The sequence below is a fragment of the Canis lupus genome, chromosome 16, assembly GCF_003254725.2.
Source record: "Canis lupus dingo isolate Sandy chromosome 16, ASM325472v2, whole genome shotgun sequence".
Classification (NCBI taxonomy): Eukaryota; Metazoa; Chordata; class Mammalia; order Carnivora; family Canidae; genus Canis; species Canis lupus.
In genome coordinates, this window is record NC_064258.1 from 1,091,181 (window position 1) to 1,113,519 (window position 22,339).

Sequence of the window (22,339 nt, forward strand, 5' to 3'; positions counted from 1 at the left end):
GCGGGGGGGCGCGCGCCAGCCGACGGCCTCCCGCTCGGGAACACCCCACGACGCCCCCGACCGAGGCTCCCCGTGGTGCGAAGCTTTGCGCAGCGCGCCCGGCGAGGGTCCGCGCAGGCCAGGCGCCCCGGCCCGGGCCCCGGCCCCGGCCCCGGCCCCCGCACCCCGCCCGGGGGGCCCGCGTGCGCGCGTGCAGCAGGTGCCGGCCCCCGCCCCCGCCCCCGCGCCCGCGCCGCCCCCGCCCCCGCCCGCGCGCCGTTCCGGGGCGTGTCCTCGGCCACCGGCTTCTATATAGCGGCCGGCGCGCTCCGGCGGCCCAGACGCGACATCGGCGGCGCAGTGCGCAGCTCCGGCGACCGCCCCGCGCTCCCGCAGCCTCCCGCCGCGCGCTTCCCCGATCCCCGCGCCACGGTCGGCCGAGCAGCGGGCCCCCCGGAGGGCGCCATGCAGGGGGCGCGCCCCGCGCTCTGGGCCGCGGCGCTGACGGCGCTGGCGCTGCTCCGCGGACCCCCGGCGGCTCGGGCGGGCGCGGGCGCGGCGGGCGCGGGCCCCGTGGTGCGCTGCGAGCCGTGCGACGCGCGCGCCCTGGCGCAGTGCGCGCCGCCGCCCACCGCGCCCGCGTGCCCCGAGCTGGTGCGGGAGCCCGGCTGCGGCTGCTGCCTGACGTGCGCGCTGCGCGAGGGCCAGCCGTGCGGCGTCTACACCGAGCGCTGCGGCGCCGGCCTCCGCTGCCAGCCGCCGCCCGGGGAGCCGCGCCCGCTGCAGGCGCTGCTGGACGGCCGCGGGCTCTGCGCCAACGCCAGCGCCGCCGGCCGCCTGCGCGCCTACCTGCTGCCTGCGCCGCCAGCGCCAGGTGAGCCGCCGCGCCAGGTGGGCCCCCGCCCCGGCTGCCGCCCCTGAGCGCTTGGGCGCCGGTGTCCCGGGCGGGCAGGGGGCGGACCCCGGGCGGGGGAGCATCTCCCCGGCCGGGCGCGGGCGCCTCGGGGGCGCGGCGGGGAGCGAGCGCGTCGGTGCCGGGGAGCGGGGGCGGTGGAGGGGCCGGGGAGGCTGCGCGGGTACGTGCGGGACACGCTGCCGGGCCTCGGGGACGCTCGGCGCGCGGCAGGGACGGTGAGGTGGGAAGCAGGTATGCGCGTCTCGTTGCGTTGGCGCACCCTGATGTCCGCAAGGAGGTGGCCCCCCCAAGGTCCCCCAAAGGCAAGGAAGGGCGTGGGGGTGCGCCCGGTTAGCACGTCCCGCATCGGCCCCGCGTGCGCCCCAGACCCACGCCAGGGCCGGAGCTGCGGGGAACGTGGACTCGAAGACCTCAGGGATGCTGAGGGGGAAGGAGCCTCGGAGGGCTGGGGCGCGGCTGCTGGGAGCCCCAAGAGGACGGAGGCTCCGGCTTGGCGCAGCGGGACCTCAGGCCGCGTAAATGGGGTCGGCAGCTGCTGCTTTAGACCCCCGCAGGCCCAGCCAGCCTCCCTAGAGGCGGGGAGCATGATGCCCCCACCTGCCCGCCCCAGGCAGGGCCCCACCCCGGGCTGGCAGGAGAGAAGTCCCTTTGTGGCTTCGGGTTCTGCACGTTTCCACTCCCGAGGGAGGCAGGCTGGCTTTGTTGGGCCAACCCAGGATTGGTGAGAAGGCAAAAATCCAGTTGCCCAAGACGTGCACTGTGCTACGGTGGTGGATGTGAAGTGACTAAGGGGCCTCTGTGTGGGGCACTTAGGTCCTGTGCTCTGTGGGCACTGCGTTCGGCCCGCGTGTCTTCAGGATTTTCAAAAAGTGCGGTTGGAAGTTCTTAGAGGCGCCGCCGATTCCAGGTAGCCAGCAATGGGTGTGTTGCGACCACTACCACTGAGGCTCCCCGCTGTGGGTTGATGGGCTTTCCTATAACGCGATTAAAAGACCTAAGGTTTTATAAGGCTTCTCGGGCCTCTGGGGGTGGGGAGGTGCATTTAAGCGGCCGTCCCAAGTTCACTTTATCCGCTGCTTCACTGGGGAGGTTTTGTGTTGCTGCTGAAGTCCGCAGGCATTAGAAAGAAAACCAGGGAGGTTTAAGAAGTTACTCCGTTCTTGGAAAAGAAATGCAAATCTGTTTATTTGCATACTCTTAGCATCTCCTTTGTCCCTGCTACTTCCCTGACAAGGAAGGAAAAAAAACCCCTATGGGTTAAAGGAAATTGAAACCAAATTCTAGCAATTAAGAACCGGGCGCTGGGCTAATCTGCGCTTCCCCTGACGCCAGACCCCTCGGGAGCCCAGCCACCCCTCCGCCTCCGGGGAGTCTCTCTTCCTAGGGAGGGGTGATCTCCGGGCCCTGGTGAGCACACCTGCCCTGAGCACGTTTTGCAGCCGAGGGAGCGCTCTCCAGGAGACCGTGTAATGCACCTGTCACCTAGAGCCAGAGGTGTCAGCCGGCTTCACTGCGGGCCGCCACCCTATGTGCGGCGGGGGGGGGGGGGCCTGGGGGGCACGCTCCTGGTCAAACAGAGCAATCGCTGATGCCACAGGAGCCCCACGTTTCATCTGTGGGCTTGAAACTCTGGTGGTGCTGTGGGCATTGCAGCACCGGCGTCAGGGCCTCGGGTGCCCTTCTCGTTTGCACGTTGCGCACCGGGAGGTGTCTCGGGGTGGTGGGGTCCTTCTCGGGGACTGAGAGCTCCAGCACACAGCAACGCGCCCGGCGCGCACAGGGTCTGTGCAGCCCCCTCCGGGCGCTCCAGCCCACGCGCGGACAGGGAGTTAGAGACCTGTAGGTGGGACCCATCTCACACCACCAAACACGCCCAGAGCAGGGGGACGCGCAGCCAGTCCCGGAGGGGCGTGCGGTTTCCCCGGGACGGCGCTGGACTCCAGGGCCCTGCAGGGCTTGTGCACTCTGGCTGCTGCCTCCACCCCGCATGGGGCCCAGATTCCGCAGGGCAGGCAGGTGGAGCTGGGGGTGCTTGTCCCCCAGACCACTGTTCCCTCAGAGCAGAGTCAATCCTGAGCACTGTCCCTGCTCTGGCTCGGGCGTGCCCCCTGCTGGTGGAGGGCATGGGTGGTGACGAGCCTTCCACGCCCCCGCTGCCCTGGAAGAGCACACAGCAGGTTTCACTGTATTTACTTTTCTTAAACATTTATTTATTTGAGAGAGAGAGAGAGAGCACGCGAGCGGGTGTGAACAGGAGCAGGGAAGGGAGATCTGGGCAGAGAGCCCAGCACGGGGCTCGATCCCGCGACCCTGAAACTGCCACCTGCGCTGAGACCAAGAGTTGGCCGCCTAAGAGCCGAGCCAGCCAGGGGCCCCAGCAGATTCCATTCAGAAAGTGGGCTCCCTGGGGTGCCGTGTCGGCCGCCCGCTGCTGGTGCCCGGAACCAAACCTGATCCCCGTGTTTCGAGGTCACGTGGCATTGCCGGATGGCACTGCCATGCAGCCGGCACTCGGGCCCAGGGGTGAGATTCTGAAAAGGCCGCCGCTCATGGTGGATGGCTGTGCCACCCGTGTGCCCCTTGCACCTTTCAAGGAAACAGCAGCGAGTCGGAGGAGGACCACGGCGCGGGGGGCGCGCAGGCCCTGCCTGGCACGCACCGGGTGCCCGACGCCAAGCTGCAGCCCCTGCACACGAAGATGGATGTCATTAAGAAGGGGCACGCCAAGGACAGCCAGCGCTACAAGGTGGACTACGAGTCCCAGAGCACCGACACCCAGAACTTCTCCTCCGAGTACAAGCGGGAGACGGAATATGTGAGCGCCTCTCCTGGCGGGTGGCAGGAGGCAGGCACTCGGGGCGCCCGGTCGGGGTGCACGAGCCCGCCTTGCATGGGAGGGGCCGGCCCTGCCTGCCACGGGGAGGTCTCGGGGGTGTCTCGGGGGTCCAGGTACAGGGACACGGGTTCCAGCACCTCGAGTCCTCTGCGCAGAGGTGGTGGCTGTTTTGTCTGCCTGGTCGCTGAGTGTTGTGTGTGTCCCCCACCCCGGGGAGCCATGGTTGGTGACTGGGCATGACCTGGTGGATCCCCCGCGGGGCCACCCACGCTCCCTGTAACCCGCCGCTCCCCCACAGGGGCCCTGCCGCCGGGAGGTGGAGGACACGCTGAACCGGCTCAAGTTCTTGGATATGCTCAGCCCCAGGGGCATCCACATCCCCAACTGTGACAGGAAGGGCTTCTATAAGAAGAAGCAGGTGAGTGCCATACCCCCTGCTGCCCCGGGAGCCCCTGGGCACCCCCTCATGTTCCCCTTCCTGGGAGGCACGGCCCAGCCAGGGTGTCCTTATTTTAGGCCAGGGTGAGTCGTGTCTGGAGATGAGCCTCAGCGTCACGACCGCCAGGCGGCTGCAGAAGCCACAGGGCCCGAGCGCCTGGGGGCCGCGCTTCCCTGGCCGTGGGGCTCCGTGGGGCTCCGTGGTGTCCCTGTGACACCTGTGTGCCACCTGCCAGGAGGCAGCAGCACGTCCGTCTATTCCCCTCAGTCAGTTCTTCGGCAAACCCACGCCGAGAATGCATCTGTGCAGACTGGCGCGTGCCCGGGGACAGGTGCCCGGGGAGGTGGGGACGTTGCCATCCCGCCCGTCAGCGCAGGTGCCTGCAGGGTGGCAGGTCCGGCGTTGCTGTGACACCTGAGGGACCCAGAATCACCCCGGGCCCGCTTCTCCAGGGAGCCCCCCTCCCACATGCACAAGCCTGTAACCTTGCTGCACACGTGCCCCTCAGACGGCAGGGACCCTGCGGGGGCTCCCTCCGGGCTCACTGCCCCCCTGCGCTCCCTCGCAGTGCCGCCCCTCCAAGGGCAGGAAGCGGGGCTTCTGCTGGTGTGTGGACAAGTATGGGCAGCCGCTGCCCGGCTTCGATGCCAGGGGCAAAGGCGACATTCACTGCTACAGCATGGACAGCAAGTAGACGCCGCTGGCCACGTAAGTCGGGGAAGTGGGACGTGCCCACCCGGGAAGTGGGGCCCTGGTCCCGTTGTCTCGGGCACCTCTGGTCCCTTGGGAGATGCTGGACTAGGACGCACGCAGCGCAGAGCCGCCCAGGCTGCCCCACGCAGCTGTCCTGTCGGGGGCTCGTCCTCGCAGCAAAGGACTGAATCCACGAGGACATGGGGAAGGAACGTGCTTCGCGCTTACAAGCGTGGCTCGTGCTCCTCCGTACTGTACGTCACGGACGCGTTGAGAGTCGGTGCTGGACAGACCTGTCTTCACCAGACGCGAAGGGGGGGTTTACGGGAGACTTTGACTTCTAAGAATGCAGTCACCTGCGATCCTGCTTGGTCTTTGAATACACGAGAGAGCCTGGGGCAGCCCGGTCTGCCCTCGGCCCAGGGCGTGACCCGGGGTCCCGGGATCGAGTCCCCTGTCGGGCTCCCCGCAGGGAGCCTGCTCCTCCCTCTGCCTGTGTCTCTGCCTCTGTCTGTGTGTGTCTCTCATGAATAAATAAGTAAAATCTTTAAAATTTTAAAATGGAGAGAGCCATTGGGGAAAAGAGAATAAATGTGTTTCATCTCCTCAAGACAAACTTAAGGAAAGAGAAGAAGTTCTCATTTCGTTTTTTTTTTTTTTTTTTAAGATTTTATTTATTTATTTGAGAGAGAGCACCAGCAGGACGGGGTGGGAAGAAGACTCCTACCCACGCAGCTCAGTCCCGGGGCCCCGGGATCATGACCTGAGCCACCCAGGCGCCCCCAAATTTTCATTTTTAGTTACAAGTTTTGTTTCCCCACGAGTCGGAAGCAAGAACTCAAGGTTGAGGGTGAGACCTGGGGCTGGGCCTCGGCCTGCAGCCCCCGTCTGCCCGCCGCGGGGGGATCTAGCACCAAGCACCGTGGGGTAGGAGTTGAGCCTTCCGAGGTGGGGGAGTTATCTCAACATATTTATCTTTCTGTTTGTTTTAGTTAACGTGGAGCTCAGAAACGCCTTATTTTGCACAAAAGACTGCCAAGGACATGATCAGCATCTGGCTACAGCCTCAATTTATATTTCTTTTTTGTGGTGAATTGATTTTTTCTTTTAACCAAAGTTTAGAAAGAGATGTCTGCGACGCCTAGGGCTCTTCTAGGTGGTGAACCAGGGCGCCTTCCACCTCCCAGGAGTCCGTGGGACGCCGCTTGGTTTTTCTTCCTGCTTCCTCCAAACGTACACGTAAACCCCAGTGCTGCGCGTCCCCGAGCGCTCCCGCGTGTCTGCCCGCGCAGCCCACCCTCCGCCTCAAGACCGAGCGACTGTTGCCTCCGTGGAGCACAGGCCTCGTCCCCGCTCGGGAAGCAGGCACAGGCCTCGCAAGGATGGGGAGCCCCGCACCTGGTGGTGTCTGAGACCCCCCGGTGCACCTGCCAGGGGCTCACGTCCATCGGGCAAGGGCCCAGCTCGGCTCGTGGAGAGGGTCCTGCGAGCCTTCAGGGGGCCACCCTGGGGAAGAGCAGAGAGTAGATGAGTCTTACAGGAAAATTCGAGAAGCCAAGAATGTCGTCGGGATCCCCAGGAGCCCGTGAGAGCAGGTGTTCCTGACCCTCTGGGTTAGGCAGCTTCCCAGGGGTGCAAGGTGGAGGGCTGGGGACCCGCCAGCAGAGGCAGCCCCATGGGGCCGGGGGCACCACAAGAATTGGCCCTTTTCAGCGGCCGTGGAACGAGAGCAGAATTATTTGGGGACCGCAGACCACAAACCACGTTTCCCCCGTTCAGCAGTTCCAGAACCAGGTTTATCTTTGAGGATGAGCTCCTTTCTGTCCTTGTCTTCCTCTGCACGATGTAAAAAGAGTTAAAAATCAGTTCGGTCACCTGGCAGAGAGGGATGGCCCGCCGGGGACGCGGGGGCCACCTAGACAATCCATGCGCTCACACGGGACTCCCCCTGCTTCTCCTTCTAGTCACACGTAGACGCAGAGAATGTGCATTCCGCCTGAGGTGTCCCCTTGTATACGTCATAGTCCAGATGCGCTAGGAGCTGATCTAGGTAACCGTAGGCACGAGGTTAGCACACGAGGGTGGCCGCGCGGGACGACAGAACCCTGGTGGGCTGCGGCGGCAGGCCAGGACTCCAACTAGCGGGAGCGGGAGACCCCGGGCTGGAGTGCCGCCCGCGGCCCCTTGGGGACACAGAGGGGCCTCGAGACGTTCGCCTCTTAGCTTTCCTTTATTTTTTTAATTAAGTTTTTTTGGGGAAAAAAGGTATTTTTGAAAAGTTTGTCTTGCGATGTATTTATAAATAGTAAATAAAGTTTTTACCATAAGGAGACCAGCTTCCATTCCCCGTGTTGGTGACCAGCTCCTGGGTTTGCGTCGCTGGAGAGTTGGGTGTTCCGAGCACAGCTGGAGTCTGCATAGACAAATGCCTTTGCTTGTCTCATCCTGTCCCAAGAAGCACCCCAGCAGGACCCCTCCCCAGCCCTGTTGGTGCCCTGGAGGCTATGGAGGCGCCAGGCCACACCTCCCAGGAACTCGGGGCCTAGTCGTGCCTCCAGTCCTTTGGCTGGTGTCCCCCAGGGGCCTGTCTTGTCACCACTCAGGCCACGCAGAGCAGACCTGAAACCTGCAGAACGGCGTCCCCTGTGGCCTTCAGCCCCTCTGCTCTGGCAGCAGACGAGGCCGGGGAGGGAGAGGCCGCAGGCCCCTGAGTGGCCTGTTGAGATCCGTGACTGACCCTTTTTTAAAAGATTTTATTCATGTGAGAGGCTGCGGGAGAGGTAGCGCGGCAGGGGAAGCAGCAGAGGGCGAGGGAGAAGCAGACCCCCACTGAGCAGGGAGCCTGCCTGGGGCGCCATCCCAGGACCCCGAGGTCACCACCTGAGCCCCCAGGCGCCCATGACCGACCCTTTAGAGAAGCCTCTGCGGGCTGTGCCAGCTGGCATTGAGCTCTGCGTCCTCGGGGATTGTCCACGGGGATCCGGGGACAGGCCAGGGTTCCGTGGGGGCTGTGCCTGCAAGGTGCCAACCCTGAGGGAGGGAGCCGGCAAGCAGAGCAAGGCCCGAGGCCCATGGGTGCTGGGGCTGCACACGTCTGGCAGGCGCGCGGGCACCCAGGACGGAGCTGGGCGGGCCCCATCGAGCCCCTGCGGGTGACAGTGCCCATCGGCCCTGGACCACTTTCCTTCTCCCGGGTCTCCTGTCACATCTGATGAGCACGTGAAGTTGCACACACTCGGCCCTCTCCCGCCCCCCCACCCCCCACCTCCCAGCTCCTGGGAGCTCCACCCCCCGCACCACGTGTCCCCAGCCGCCATCCCCCCAAACACAGGAATGAGCATGCCAGGGCGTGTGTCCCCAAGCCCCGGGGATGCAGTGGCTACATCTGCACAGCTGAAGCATGACTGTCACCGACGCTGAGGAGGGTGGCATGGGAGGGGCTTCCCCCCTGTGCTGCGCTGCCCGGAGAGGCATGTCTCTTACGGCCGGACTCCTGGGACCCAGCGCTCCTCCCCGACACGCTCCTGAAGGTGGCACGACGGCGATGTCACCCACAAGGATTTCGATGTCGGTGATAAAGACAAATGCTCATGGTGGGTGAAAATGAGAGCAGATGCTGTTGGACTGTGCACACACCCACGTGCACACACTTGCACACACCCAGAGGTACATGCCCACAGGCCCACGCATGCAGTGACACACACAAGCACACGGACATTTGCACACATATACAGACGCGTGCACACACAGATGTGCACACATGTACACTGACACGTGCACACGCACACAGATGTTTGCACACATGCACAGACACGTGCACACACATGCACAGATGTGTTCACATGCACACAGACGTGCATACAGACACGTGCACACATGCACACATACACAGATGTTTGCACATATGTACACAGACCCATGCACACACACCCATTTACACAGACGTGCATACATGTACACAGACACGTGCACACACGCACACATGTACACAGAAGTGCACACATTCACAGACGTTTGCACACATATATAGACATGTGCACACACATACACAGACATGCACACATTTACACAGACACGTGCACACATGCACAGATGTGCATACATGTACACAGATGTGTGTGCACATACACAGATGTGCACACATGGACATGGACATGTGCACACATGTACACAGATGTTTGCACACATATACACAGACACATGCACAGACGTTTGCACACATGTACATTTACACAGACGTGTACACATGCACACATGCACCCAGACATTTGCACTCACCTACACAGACACATGCACACATTTACACAGACACGTGCACACACGCACACATGTACACAGACGTGCACACACATGCACACAAAGAAACACAGCATAATGTCAACCTGGTTGTGAAAATGTAGGCAATGTCTTTATTTCCACCTCATTACACTCCCAGCAGTTTCAGCAGTGACACGCATGTGCCCCTCTACCTGGAGAGGGCGCTGCTCACCTCGTCGGCCACCGCCTGTCGCCCTGGAGCCTGAAGAAGGAGCCTGAAGGAGCCTGCGCTTCCAGGGCCGGATTCTTCCCGAGTCAGGGCCGCGGCTCCCACTGCTGACCACCCCCACGCGCATGGTGTAGCCCTGACCCCAACCTGGGAAGGGGACTGGACGCCCCCCGGCCCCCACTCCAAGCGGTCCCGCCTCTCCACACCGTCTGCTCTGGAACAGCGCCCGCAGGCGGTGCGCAAGGGGTGCGGAGTCAGGGCTCCCATGCAGAGGGGCAGCCCGCGGGCGGGGCCGGGACGCGGGGCTGGGGAGGAGGGGGCTCCGCACAGGAAGGGCGGCAGGGCGGCAGGGTGCGGGACACCTGCCGGTGGCCGTCCTCTCATTCCCGCGTGGCAACTGGTCAAGGAAGGCCTCATGGGAGTGGCTTTCCAGTGGCGCCAGGGAGGCCAGGGAGCAGTCACCCCACGCCAGGGCCACCGTGAGCCGGACGCCCCCGACCCCGGGTGCACAAGGTGGGACCTGGGAGAGGGCAGGCGCCAGGTCAGGGACCCAGGAACCCTGGCATTTGCGCTGAGTGGATGGGGAACCAGGCCTGCTGCTCCAAGTCCCGCTGCCCCCGGGAGGCTCGGGGGTGCAGTCAGGGCGTATTTTAGACATGGGGTCCCCTATTCATGGGTTGGATTTGGGGGCCCAGGAGGACATAGAAGGTGCCACCCAAGGCAGCCTTCCAACTGAAGAAGGAAACAAGAGGAGGTGGTTTTGGGGGGACACCAGGATCTCTAGGGGGTGAGGGGAGGTGCCTGCAGGCATGTCCCTCTAGGCTGCCATGGAGAACGTCAAGGTCACTAGAAACAGAGCGGAGGCCCTGGCCATTCTAAAGGGGGCAGGGGTGCCCCGCAGCCCCTTGCGCACCGGGAAGGCCAGAGCAGCGATGCTGCAGCGTGCACCCAGGAACAAGGCCGCTGTCCGTCCACCCCACCAGGGCCCCCGACAGCTTGGGAGCTGTCAGCACCTGCCCCCGGCTGTACGGACACACGCACGCGCGTCCTGAAGGAGTGAAGGAGGCAGGAGGGCGACGGGCCGCAGAGCTCCTCTCCCGAGCCGGGCAGCGGTGAGTGACCCACCGCAGACTCCCGGAGCTGGAGGCTTTCCCAGGACCCCACGCTTGCTGCGCCGCTGCCCGGCGAGCTCCGGGTGGGGACACGGCCGCACACAGCAGGGCTCCCGGGGCGCCCCGGCCAGTCTGAGAGCCGCGACCTCCGAGCAGCACAGCTACATCCAAAGTGAGCCGCGCAGCAGATCATTTCCTCCGGAAACAAAATGAGAACTAACTGCCCCTCCAAGCCCGGGGTTAGGAGCTGTCATGTCCCAGGAGCTCAGGAGGGACCAACCGGCACCGTCGGTCTGAGGCACCCAACCGGGGAAACAAGGAACGCAGAGGGGGAAGAAAGAACAGAATGGGCTCCGCAGAGGCTGCGTCAGTGACCATCAAGTACACGACCTGCCTTGGAGGAAGCCAGGGGCCTAGAGGCTGGAAAATAAAGGGAGCACTTGAGATCCCCGACGTCCTGGCGAATATTCAAAGGAATATGACATGCATTTCTCATTGAGTGAAAAAAAAAGAGAATGACTTTAGGTTGACAGGCTCCACCGAATGTACAAGACAGTACAGCTTAAAGACACTGTGGGGGCATCTGGGAGGCGCAGGTCATGATCCCAGGGTCCTGGGATAGAGTTCCGCTTCGGACTCCCTGCTCAGTGGGGGGTATGCTTGGAATCCTCTCCCTCTGTCCTCCCCTCATGCTCTCTAAATGAAATAAAATCATTAAAAATAAAACCACTGGGGCAGCCCGGGTGGCTCAGTGGTTTAGCGCCGCCTTCAGCCCTGGGCGTGACCCTGGAGACCTGGGATTGAGTTCTGCGTCGGGCTCCCTGCATAGAGCCTGCTTCTCCCCCTGCCTGTGTCTCTGCCTCTGTGTGTGTGTGTGTGTGTGTGTGTGTGTGTGTCTCATGGATAAATAAAATCTTTAAAAAAAATAAAATAAAATGAAATTTGTCAGGTGAACATAGAGAAGCAGGTTCACAAAAAAAAAAAAAAAAAAGAGAAGCAGGTTCATTTGCTAAAAATCAAGATACGGGTTGTAATCACCAGAGGAGGCTAAAAGTTAAAGGGTAGACAAGTGAAATCAGAAAAAAGTATCCAGAACAATGTAGAGTAGCCAGTACGATGAGAACAACTTGATTTTAAGCCAGAGAGTGTTTTCTTAGAGGCAGGAAAGTCACCTCGAGACAGCACGAGGGTGGATGAGCCAGGAGTACGAGCTGTTCCAAACACGTGCACCCAATAAAATATCCTTCAACTTTTTTATTTGAAAATTAATATATTACAGGAATTGTTACCCTCTTTGGAAAAAATCGGAGGGGATTTAGGAGATCTGCAACCTCAAAACCAGCCAGCTTAGCCCAACCAAGCTACATGCTGAAATAATAGACTGCACGTCCTTCTCAAGAACCTGCAGGATGTCGAAAAATCAATCACATATCAGGTGGTAAGAAAGCCTCAGAAGTGAAAACCTAGATACCATGTACGTGATAGTTTATGACCATAATGTGATTAAATTGAGAATCAATGACAGGAATCACCTCCCTGAATCCCCACATTTTTGAAAACGAGAAAGCACAGGAGATGAATGCTTCCAGGTTGAAGGAGGAGTTGATTATCTTGAAATCAGAACTCGGTGGGTGATGTTAATGAGGACAATGACGGCAAGCAAGAAGGCCGAAAGAAATACACGCTCGAAATACCTCCATTAGGTTCAGTGGCTTTGAGTGTATTCACCCACATGTGGCATCATCCTCACTCAGTTTTAGAGCATCTCCATCACTAAATAAGAACCCCGTACCTGCTAGCCATCATCCTCCAGCCCCTTGTCCCAGCCCCAAACAACCACTCATTACTTTCATTCTCTGCAGCCTTCCCTACCTTGGACATACGTCCACACGAACAGAATCACACAATGTGAGGTTGTGGTGATGGGTATACTGTCTTCAAGGTCCATCCGTGTTGTAGGACATATCATTCCCTTTTATGGCCAAGTAGTATTTCATGATATGGATACATGATATTGTGTTTATCCATTTGTTTGTCTACTGATGAGCATTTGGACTAGTTCCACCTCTTGGCCATTATAAATGACACATCTAAGAGCGCACATCTGTGTACAAGTTTTTGCATGGATGTGAGTTTTCACTTATCTTGGATATAGCCCTAGAAGCAGAATTGCTGGGTCCTATGGTAACTCGGTGTGGAATCATTTGAGGAACTGCCAGACCGTTTTCCAAAGTAGTTGCACATCGTACATTCCCACCAGCAGCGTACAAGGGCCTCATTTCTGCACGTCACCACTTGCACTTCTTACCTGCTGTTTTGAGCACGGCCATCCTCATGGGTGCAAAGGGGCATCTCATTGGGGTGTTGATTTGCATTTCCCTGAGGACTCATGACGGTGAGCATCTATCATGTCATGTGCTTAGTGACAGTATCTTCTTTGGAGGAATGTCTGTCCATATATTTTGCCCAACTGGGTTGTTTGTCTTTATACTACTGGGTTGTAAGAGTTCCTCATGTATAATGGATGCCAGCATTAGCAGATTATTAATTTGCAAATATTTTCTCCCATTCTGCAGGTTGTCCTTTTACTTTCCTGAAGCACACGAGTTTTTAATTTGGGTAAAATTTAGCTTTCAGTTTTGTCACTTGCATTTTTGGTGTTATATCTAAGAATCTTTTGCCAAATCCAAGGTGGTGAAGATTTACCCCAAAGTTTTCATCTAAGAATTTTATGTTTGTAGCTCTTATATTTACATCTTTATTGGTCTTGAGTTAATCTTGTATATAGTGTGAGGTAGGGATCCAATTTCTTCTACATGTGACTATTCAGTTTTCCCTGCCCCATTTGTTGAAAAAAACATTTATCCTCACTAAACGGTCTTCCAACCCTCACTGAAATTCAGCTGAACATCAATGTCTATTAGTGGCCTTTCGATTCTATTCCACTGATCTATATGTCTATCCTTACTCCCCTAACACCCTGTTTGATTACTATTATTCTGTAGAAAGTTTTGGAATCAGTTAATGTGAGTCCTTCTACTTTGTTCTTTAGCAGGATTGTTTGGGCTATTCCAGACCTCTGGAAGTTCCATCCTAAATTTGAAATCCGTTTTTTAGCTGACTACAAAGAAGTCAGCTTAGATTCTGAAAAGGATTGTGGTTAATCTGTGGGTTTAAGGTGTTTAATGTTGACAATGTCAAGCCTTCTGTTCCATGAACATGGTATGTTTTCCATCTATTTAGATTTCCTTTTATTTCTTTCAACAACATTTTGTAGTCTTTATTTTGTACTTCTTCTGTTAAATGTATTACCAAGTATTTTATTTATTAATGCTAAACACTGAGTGAAATTATTAATTTTATTTTTTGGTTGTTCATTGCAAATGTATAGGAATACAATGGATTGTTGTATATTGATCTTGTATCCTGCAACCTCGCTCAACTCATTGAATAGTCTTTTAGTGGATCGCCTAGGATTTTCTGTATGTAAGATCATATCATCTCCAAATAGGGATACTTCTACCTTTCCTTTACCTGAATGCCTTTTATTTATTTTTCTTGCCTAACTGATAGAACCTCCAGGACACTGTTGAAGAGAAGTGATGGGAGTAGACATCCTCGCCTTGTTTACCATCTGCAGGAAGGGGAAAGGCACCCAGACTTTCCCCATTAACCACATTGTCAGCTGTGGGATTTTCCTAGATCCCTTTAGTCAGCTTGAGGAAGTTCTTTCTACTCCTAGTCTGTTGATATTTGTTGTTTGGATTCTTTTTTTTTTTTTTTTTTTTTTTTTTACCCTGAAAAGTTATAAAAGATATTGGATACTATCAAATGCTTTTTCTGAGTCTGTTGAGATGACCATGTGATTTTTGTTTTTTGTTTTTTTTCTATTGATATGATTTGTTGCATTATTTTGTTTTAGGGTTTTGGAACAACCTTGCATTCCTGAGATAAATCCACTTGGTTATAGTGAATTTTTTTTTTTTTTCCAGAGAGAGAGAGAGAGAGAGAGCTCACACATGCACACACATACACACAAGTTGGGGGTGAAGCAGAGAGAGAGAAAGAGAGAGAATCTCAAGTAGGCTGTATGCTCAGCATGGAGCCATTGCAGGGCTCGATCTCGCACCCTGAGATCGTGACCTGAACCAAAATCAGGAGTTGGATACATACCCGTCTGAGTCACCCAGGCACCTCATGAATGATTATTTTAATATGTTGCTGGATTCAGTTTACTAGTATTTTGTTGAAGATTTTGTGTCAATAGTCATAATATATTATAATATTGGATGTTGAGTTCACAAGTCAATCCTGGGGGCTTGGCAGAGGGAGGGTGGCAGCCACAGGTCAGAGGTGAAGGGAGAGCCCCAAGAGGGAGAGCTGGAGCCCAGACCATAGAGGGTGGGGGTGTAAATTGGGGAGACTCTGGCTTTTCCCACAGCAAGATAGGGGCATCCAGGAGATGGAGTGGAGGCAGCCAAGAGGCCAGGAGGGACCCATGTGATGGTTGAGATACCCATCGTGGAGAGATGTGGAAGGAAGAGTTGGCAGGGCTGCATCGGGGAGAGCAAGCCAGGAATAGTTCCTGCTAGGAAGAAATAAGGAATCCAGGGAGCAGAGAAGCCCCATGTGCTCAGGGTTCAACCATCAAAACACAAGGGGTCAAGCCCTACAGAGGACAGAGGAGAGGGCGAGGGGCAAAGGAAGAAAGTGTTTGTATCCCGTGCTTAAGATGGTGGGGGGCAGGCCTGCTGCTCACAGAGACAGGAAAGGGGTGAGTCATCAGAGGTTAGGCCCCAGGACAGGGGGTGGGGCAGGCAGGGGGGTGGTAGGGGAAGGGCAGACCTGCCAGCAGCAGGACAGGGAGCCTGAAACACCAAAGCTGCATGAGAAGGGGGTGTGTGAGGGGATTTCGGAAACAAAGGGGGAGCATTTGGTCCTTATCCACGCAGCCACCGTGTTCCTTCGTAGAGCATTTATTCCCACCCACCACGTCCACACCATGCAGGTGCGTGTGACCACACAGCCACGTCCAGCTCGGGCCCCATAATCAGCCCCGAACTCTCCCTGCACGTCTACACAGACTGGGATCTGTGGGCACAGGGTGAGTCCTTAAGCACGGCTTCACCGTCCCCTCAGGTCACTTGAAGGGAACAACAACAAACAACAAAAACCCAGCACTGTGACGCATTTAAGTTTTGCATTTTCCAGGCTTTATTTTTCCCCTGCTTTTTAGAACCAGAAGCAGGGAACTTTGAGGAGCTACAAATCAAGTATTTACACCCAGTGCCTCTAACGTGTTTCATGATTTACAAAATAACAGCACAGCAACTGTGTCGAAAAAATACATGTACAGTGAATAAATAAACTACAGATTTATGCGTTCACCAACACGTATAAAAGTGGCTCCCACACATATACATATATAGGTAGATAAGTGTGCATGATTTCTAGACTATAAATACACTATGTACTTAAATATTCCCCGTGAAGGGACAGAGGACAGCGCACGTGCTCTCAGCTGTGCCCGGTGAAATACTGCCCGCAGTTGGGGTCGCCTCTGACCTCCACGGACCCCGGAATCCTCTCCCCGTTCCAGGGGTACACGCACCAGCAGAGCCCGCGCTGGCCGTCCATGGCCGTCTTGCACTGCAGATCAAGCGGACAGCGCGAGGTCAGGGGCGGCCCACGGGCGGGGAGGAGGGGGCGCCCCGTGACCGCGGCCAAGGGCACGGACGCCCCCCACCCAGTTCTCCTCCTAAGATAGGGACTGAGGCTGAGCACCTGGTTGTTAGGGAGGCTGTGCATGCGGTAGATGGCTCGGTGCACACAGCTGTCTGCCTCGTGACCCCGACGGCGGGGCAGCTGGGCCCGGAGGGACACGTCCCGAGTGTGGCTGCTGTCACCTTGGACGCTGTGCCCACCCCCCGCCCCCGGGCAGGTTCCTCATCAGGAAAGCACAGCCTCCTCCCGGAAGGGGGAGGTGACCCTCCCGTGATCCCCCCAGAGCCCAAGCTTCCTGGAGTCCTAAAGAGCTCCCCCAGATGAAGCCTCGCTTTGTTTCCCATCCCAGTGATCACCCGGGAGGCCGGAAACACTCTTTCCTGAAGGTGGTTGCTTCCCCTTGAGGGGAGGAAAGCAGGGGGCTGGCTCCATCTCCTGAGCGGAGCTCTCCCCTCCCTCTGGTGTCACAGCCGGGACACAGGTGCAGAGCACGGGACCTGTCGCCCACCTGCCCGGGCTCACTGCGCAAGCGACCAAGAGCCCCTGGCCGACTGCGGGGTCCCTCCACCCCCCTGCCCTGGGCCCCGGAGGGGCGGAGTCTGACTCAGTACGGCTGGTTGGGGGGCCTTGCAGGGCGTATTTGGGACTGGATGCCCTGTCTGGGGAAAGGGCGGCTCTGCGGGGATGTGCCAGGCTGGCCAACCCGCGAGGGCGCCCCGAGCAAGGTGCATACCTGTCTGCTGTGATAGAACCCATTTTTGTTGCAGTTGGGCAGGTAGAAACTGTACAGCTGTCTGGACGCCTGCTCCTCGGCCAGCCGTGCCAGCACCTCGTGCAGCTCCCGCCGGCAGGGCTCCTGGAAGGGCAGTTAGGTCCACATCGCCGTGAGTGACACGGGGACTGACCCAACGGGCTGTGCGTCCCCACCAGGCCTTCCCGGGCCCCTGCCCTGTGGGGACTCGCCCCCCCCCTCCCCCCCCCCGCCTGGAGAGAGGACACGGCCTCTCCCGCAGCAGAAGCTCCTAGGCCGTGAGCCTTTCCTCTGTGCTGTTATGTCACAGCAGCCACGTGGAGTGAGGACACGGCCTCTCCGGGCTACCGCAGACAACGGGACCGTCTGCACCCATCACCCTTGCAGACAAAACCCCGAAGCACCTGGGAAGCGGGTCAGACCCGGTGCCCAGGCCTATGGGTCCCATCTGGCTCTTTCTCTCACAGACCGGCCCGTGTCCCCAACTTTGATTCTTGGTCGCCCTCAAGCGGTAGAATGAAAAACAGCCGTCGGCTCAGCCCGGACCAGGGAGCTAGTGCTGGGTGGGGACAGTTTCGGGGGACGACAGAAGGGGCGATGCTTGCAGAGCTGATGCCTCTGATCACAATGTTTAAGGGGGGGTGCGGGCGCCCTCGGGGAGGGAGCGTAAAGGCCCCGCCTGAGCTTTAGGGCGACACACGGGCAAAGCTACACAGCCCAGCAGGCCCCTGGTGGGAGAACAGCCACAGCTGCGGTGGGGAAGGTCTATCCTTCCCAGGCCCCCGGGAGGCAGGGGGCCGACGGCTTCTGCGTGGCACCTGCCCCAAGGCCTCACCTTCAACTTGTCGGAGTCGTCGGATCTCACGGTCTTGTAATTACGGACAGCGTTCCAGAGGATGGGCGTGTCCTCCTCCGACGGGACCATCAGGTGGAAGTTCTCCAGGAGCTGCTCCTGGGTGATCTCCGAGCTCTCCGAGGACTCCTTGGCATCTGAAACGTGCAGCGCCGCACACCCGTGAGCCCCCCACCGCCTCCCCCGAGCTTGGGCGCCTGCGCCCCTGGGAGCGCCTTCCTCTCCCGGCAGCCAGGCTGGGCTGGGAGGCTGCTCGAGCTGATCCTGAGCTCTACCCCCTTACCGCTGAACAGGGCTTCTGACAGTTTCCTGGGAACGTGACGACCCAACAGCAATTGTGTAATTCAGGTATGTGGGGGGGGGGTCTGGCAAGGGCGCCCCGAGTCTTTACCTCTAAAGGGGTGGAAGAGTGAAGCCACATGGACGTTGGGATTCGGTGCATGGACGGAGATAGAGAACTGGCTTTCCTGGGGGGCCCTGGGGATGCATCTCTGCTGGGGACCATCAGGATGAGCCCATTTCACTGACTCTGAAGGCAGAGAGCCTCCTGGGAAGGACCATGCACTCGGGCCGATGCCCTAGCAGGGTTACGGAACCATGGGGCTCCTCCAGGAAGGACCCGGGACAGCCCAGCCACCGGCCCCACGGGGAGGGACAGACGGAGGGGTGTTTCCTCTGCTCCCCTCTGCAAGTCAGGAACGTCTGACAGTCCAGTCCTTGAGCGGGGGCAACACACACATCAGACACCTTCTTTCTATGGCAGTGAATGCAGACTCCCAGCCTCCACTCCCGCCAGCTCTGGAGCAGCGGGCATCTCAGGCTGTCCCCACAGCCCGTGATAAAGGACGTCCCCGGGCCGGCTGGCAGGAGGGATCCCCGTCCTGGGCCACCCAGTGGCAGGCGCACCCCGTGGCCTCCCTCCCCGACCCTGGCACCGAGTCCTGGGAGCCCTCCCGCCTCTCCTGCCCTCTCCTGGGCACCTGCCGCTGGACCACGCAGCGATAGGCCTCACTAGGTGCCGGAAGACCCTCTGCCTGCCGTGCTCTGGCCGTGGGTGGGTTTGCTCCGCACCGGCCGTGGGCCTCGGCGGCACCCCCCGCCCCACCCCAGTCGTCTGTCCTGGGGAGGGGAACCAGTGGGGCTGCGGTCCTACCTGCGGCGGGATCGGTGGGCACGCAGACGCCCCGGCCGCGGATGAGGGCGTGCAGGGGCCGCTCTTCCCCTGGCGCCGCTCGGCAGCTGAGCCCAGTGGCGCAGCGCGCAGTGGCCACTCCGCAGGGCGCGTCCTGTGGCAGGGCGCACATGGGGCAGCAGCCGCAGCCGGCGGGCAGGGCGGTCTCGGCGCAGGAGGCGGGCACCGGAGGGCAGAGCGCCAGCTTCTCGGGGGTGCAGGGCGCACAGTGCCACGGCTGCGGGGTGCCAGCGGTGGCGCCAAGCTGGACAGCCAGCAGGAGCAGAGGCGGCCAGGCACGGGCAGCGGGGGCCACAGGCATTGTCGCGCAGGTGTGGCGCTCGGAGACCGGCTGGCGGGCAGTGGCTCGCAGGCAGGCGACGCTCAGTGCCAAAAGCCAGATGCTCGCATGCTGGGAGCCACGCGCGCCCTATAAAGGGTGCGGCCGGCCCTCCCCTTCCCCCTGAATGGGCGGTTAATGATTGCCCGCGCTGCGTGTTTGTGGCCGCGTTCAAAATAAGTCTGGAAAAAAAAGTTTGTTTTGCTTGCGCACCCAAGGCCCTGCGCAAATGGTGGGTGGAGGGAGGGCTCCCGGCCCAGGTGTCCGACTGTGTTTGTCCTGTTATGGTTTCCACCTGGAGCCAAAGTGCAATTCTTTTTTTTTTTTCTTTAAAGATTTTATTTATTTATTCATAAGAGACACAGAGAGAGAGATACAGGCAGAGGGAGAAGCAGGCTCCATGCAGGGAGCCCGATGGGGGACTTGATCCCGGGACCCCAGGGTCACGCCCTGGGCTGAAGGCAGATGCTCCACCGCTAAGCCCCCCGGGCTGCCCCAAAGTGCTGTTCTAACCAGGAACGCAGAGCCAGGCCTCGCCTGTTGTGTTCAAGGGGCATCCCCGGTCCACCGGTCGGCACCCCTCCTCGTCCCCCGCACACCCAGGGAGCACCGGAGACATCAGCCGGGCAGGGCTGGGCCTCCTGCCAGCTTCAAATGGGGAAGCCAAGGCCCAGGGAGGGGAAGGGAGGGACCCTGGCCAGGTCTCCGCGGCAAAGCCCAGAATTGAGGCAGAAGGCCCGCAGCCCAGGGACCCGTACGCATCGCAGCCCTTCCCACGATGAGGATGGAAGGAAAGGCCCAGCATCCCCCGGAGCTGGTGCCAAGCTCCCCGGTGTGGCAGGAGCACAGCATCCAGAGAGGAGCTGGACCCCGAGTCTACGAAGGGCCAGGGCCGTGGCTGTGGAATGGGCTCCAGGACCCCAGGCTTCCCCTGACTTTCTGGCTCAGACCAAAATTAAAAAAATAAGAGTTAATACTTTATTTTAGAGAGAGCGAGAGTGAGGAGCAGAGGGAGAGGATCTCTAGCAGCCTCCCTGCCGAGTGCAGAGCCCGGCCTGAGCTCTGAGTCAAGACCAGAGTCTGACACTCAACCCAGAGTCCCCCCGACACGTGCCCCGTCGGACTGAATTTTTACCAGGATTCTTTTTTGTGAAAATTCCCATTTCCCGGATATTCTCTGGGGGTGGTGAGAATGTCACTGTGCGTTTAAAGGCAGTGGGACCGGGGCCCGCTTGCCTCTGGGGCCTGAGGGGCTCACGTGGACAGCCAGCCCCTGGGAACTAGGCCGCTCTTAGCAAGAAGGAGGCAGCTCTGCGTTTACCGGTGGGGAAAATGTCCAGTACTGAAGTTTTGCAAGTTTACCATAATGTCCAATAAAAACGAGCAGGTCCAGGGGTGCCCGGGGGGCTTAGTTGGTGAAGCACCTGCCTTCGGGTCAGGTCATGATCTATCTCGGGGGCCCGGGAGTGAGGCCCCCGTCGGGCCCCCTGCCCAGCGGGGCGTCTGCTTCTCCCTCCGCTCCTGCTCTCTCTCTCTCTCTCTCTCAATAAATAGATAAAATCTTTTAAAAATGGGGAGGTGCAGAGCATACAGCTTGTGTGCCAAACAGTAATATGAAATCACGTCAGGGTGACTCTACATTTATGGACAATGGTGAGAGGAATAGGTAAGAACCCGAGGTGGGCACCTGCTGGGTGGGGGCGCGTGAAGTCAGGGACCCGGGCGGAGCGCCGACTTCCGTCGTCCCCAGTTCCCCGACCTCATAAATCAGCATCAGTCCCTATAGTGGTGCTTGCATCCTCCCGTAGGACCCCAGGAGCGAGCGCATCACAACACCCGTCCCGGCCCCATGCGCGGCCCCATGCACAGCCCCATGCACGGCCCCCTGCCCGGGGCCGCGGCGGGCGAGCACCTTGGCTTCGCTCTGCCCCGTCCCCTGGCCGCAGCTCCAGCGGCCACCAAAACAAGGTCGGCGGAAATCACTGCAGTCAGGAGGTCAAGGTCGCGTCTGTCACTGTTTTTACAGAGTAAAGGTCAGTGTCCGGCGAGGAGCTGACCGAGGCTTCGGACTGGCTGAATGCTATTTTTCCAGCAGGTGCCTCAACGATTTCGTTTCCAAGAGTCTGGGCTCCGGATTTCCTCGCACTTCCTCCACTCAGGATCTGTGTGTCCACCCGAGATGGCCCCTGAGGGACGCTGCACGACAGGCATCATCGGGTGAGCACTCACGGCCCACCCGCTGTGCGGGGGCCAGGTGCCAGCCCTGGACAGTTCACCCTGTTGTGCACTTGCCCGCGAGGCCCCCGCCTCCAGCCCACCCTGCCCTAGCTTGGCCTGTTCAGTTCCTCTCCGTCGCAGATCGATGTCCCCAATGTTTCCGCTGCTTGCCTCAGAGCTGCCACAAACCAGAGCCGGCCAGAGAGAGCGCTCCCGCCCGTGGCCACATACCCCAAACGGCGCGGGCCCTCCCGGGGGCCTCTGTGGGCCGTGCCTGTTTGTCTGTCCGCCCCTGGTGGCGGCTGCTCCTGAGCGCACCCCCAAGCCCAGGTCCCGTCACCCAAGTCCGTGCCACCGGGGGCGCAGGGTGGGCCCTAAGGGAAGCCCCTCCTCACCCACCTTGCAGAGGACTGGGCGCCATGCCGCGCGTGGGTGAGGCCGCAGCCGCTGCCAAGGGGATGGCGCATTCGGGGAAGGACCCAGCGCTGTCCCGCCCGGAAGCTGGGAGGGCAGCCGGGGGACGGGAGAGAGGGGCCGTAGGTGCTGTGCGACGGGCTCAGGCCACCCGGGGAGGGGTGAGGCCTGCAGGGCAGAGAGCCAGGCCGAGACCCTCCCGCTAGCGTCCCTGCAGGCTGGACACGGACTGCAGGCCGGACCCCGGACAGAGCGGACCGGCTGCGCCAGAGGCACATCGGCGACAGGCTCACAGCCGTCGTGAGGCCGGAAAGGTCAGCTGGCTCAGGGACAGGGAGGGGCCGCGGGAGGGGCCGCAGCCGGAGGGGCCACAGCCAAGCCGGGCGTCTCAGGGGAGACGGTCGTCCG

The 22,339-nt window shown here is 59.5% G+C and overlaps 2 protein-coding genes across 2 annotated transcripts; one reads left to right on the forward strand and one right to left on the reverse strand.

Annotated features, from left to right (window-relative positions):
* Positions 1-350: 350 nt before the first annotated feature.
* IGFBP3 (insulin like growth factor binding protein 3) lies at positions 351-7,193 on the forward strand. Its single transcript, XM_025433887.3, has 5 exons — positions 351-853; positions 3,490-3,710; positions 4,030-4,149; positions 4,739-4,878; positions 5,856-7,193. Exons 1-4 carry the CDS (start codon positions 445-447, stop codon positions 4,862-4,864), a joined length of 876 nt encoding a protein of 291 aa, XP_025289672.1. The 5' UTR covers positions 351-444; the 3' UTR covers positions 4,865-4,878; positions 5,856-7,193.
* An 8,458-nt stretch (positions 7,194-15,651) lies between these two features.
* IGFBP1 (insulin like growth factor binding protein 1) lies at positions 15,652-19,380 on the reverse strand. The gene is made up of 4 exons (XM_025433969.3): positions 18,943-19,380; positions 17,772-17,926; positions 16,919-17,041; positions 15,652-16,110 (listed from the first exon to the last, which is right to left on the reverse strand). The coding sequence occupies exons 1-4, from the start codon at positions 19,280-19,282 to the stop codon at positions 15,979-15,981; spliced, it is 750 nt and encodes a 249-aa protein (XP_025289754.1). The 5' UTR covers positions 19,283-19,380; the 3' UTR covers positions 15,652-15,978.
* Between the last annotated feature and the right edge of the window lie 2,959 nt (positions 19,381-22,339).

Excerpts from the sequence above, each read along its gene's own strand:
- IGFBP3 (XM_025433887.3), top strand. The coding sequence starts at position 445 with ATGCAGGGGGCGCGCCCCGCGCTCTGGGCCGCGGCGCTGACGGCGCTG. Across the intron at positions 854-3,489 it reads GCCTGCGCCGCCAGCGCCAG|GAAACAGCAGCGAGTCGGAG; the intron begins GTGAGCCGCCGC and ends GCACCTTTCAAG. Across the intron at positions 3,711-4,029 it reads ACAAGCGGGAGACGGAATAT|GGGCCCTGCCGCCGGGAGGT; the intron begins GTGAGCGCCTCT and ends GCTCCCCCACAG.
- IGFBP1 (XM_025433969.3), bottom strand. The coding sequence starts at position 19,282 with ATGCCTGTGGCCCCCGCTGCCCGTGCCTGGCCGCCTCTGCTCCTGCTG. Across the intron at positions 17,042-17,771 it reads ACGACTCCGACAAGTTGAAG|GAGCCCTGCCGGCGGGAGCT; the intron begins GTGAGGCCTTGG and ends CTGCCCTTCCAG. Across the intron at positions 16,111-16,918 it reads GGTTCTATCACAGCAGACAG|TGCAAGACGGCCATGGACGG; the intron begins GTATGCACCTTG and ends CTTGATCTGCAG.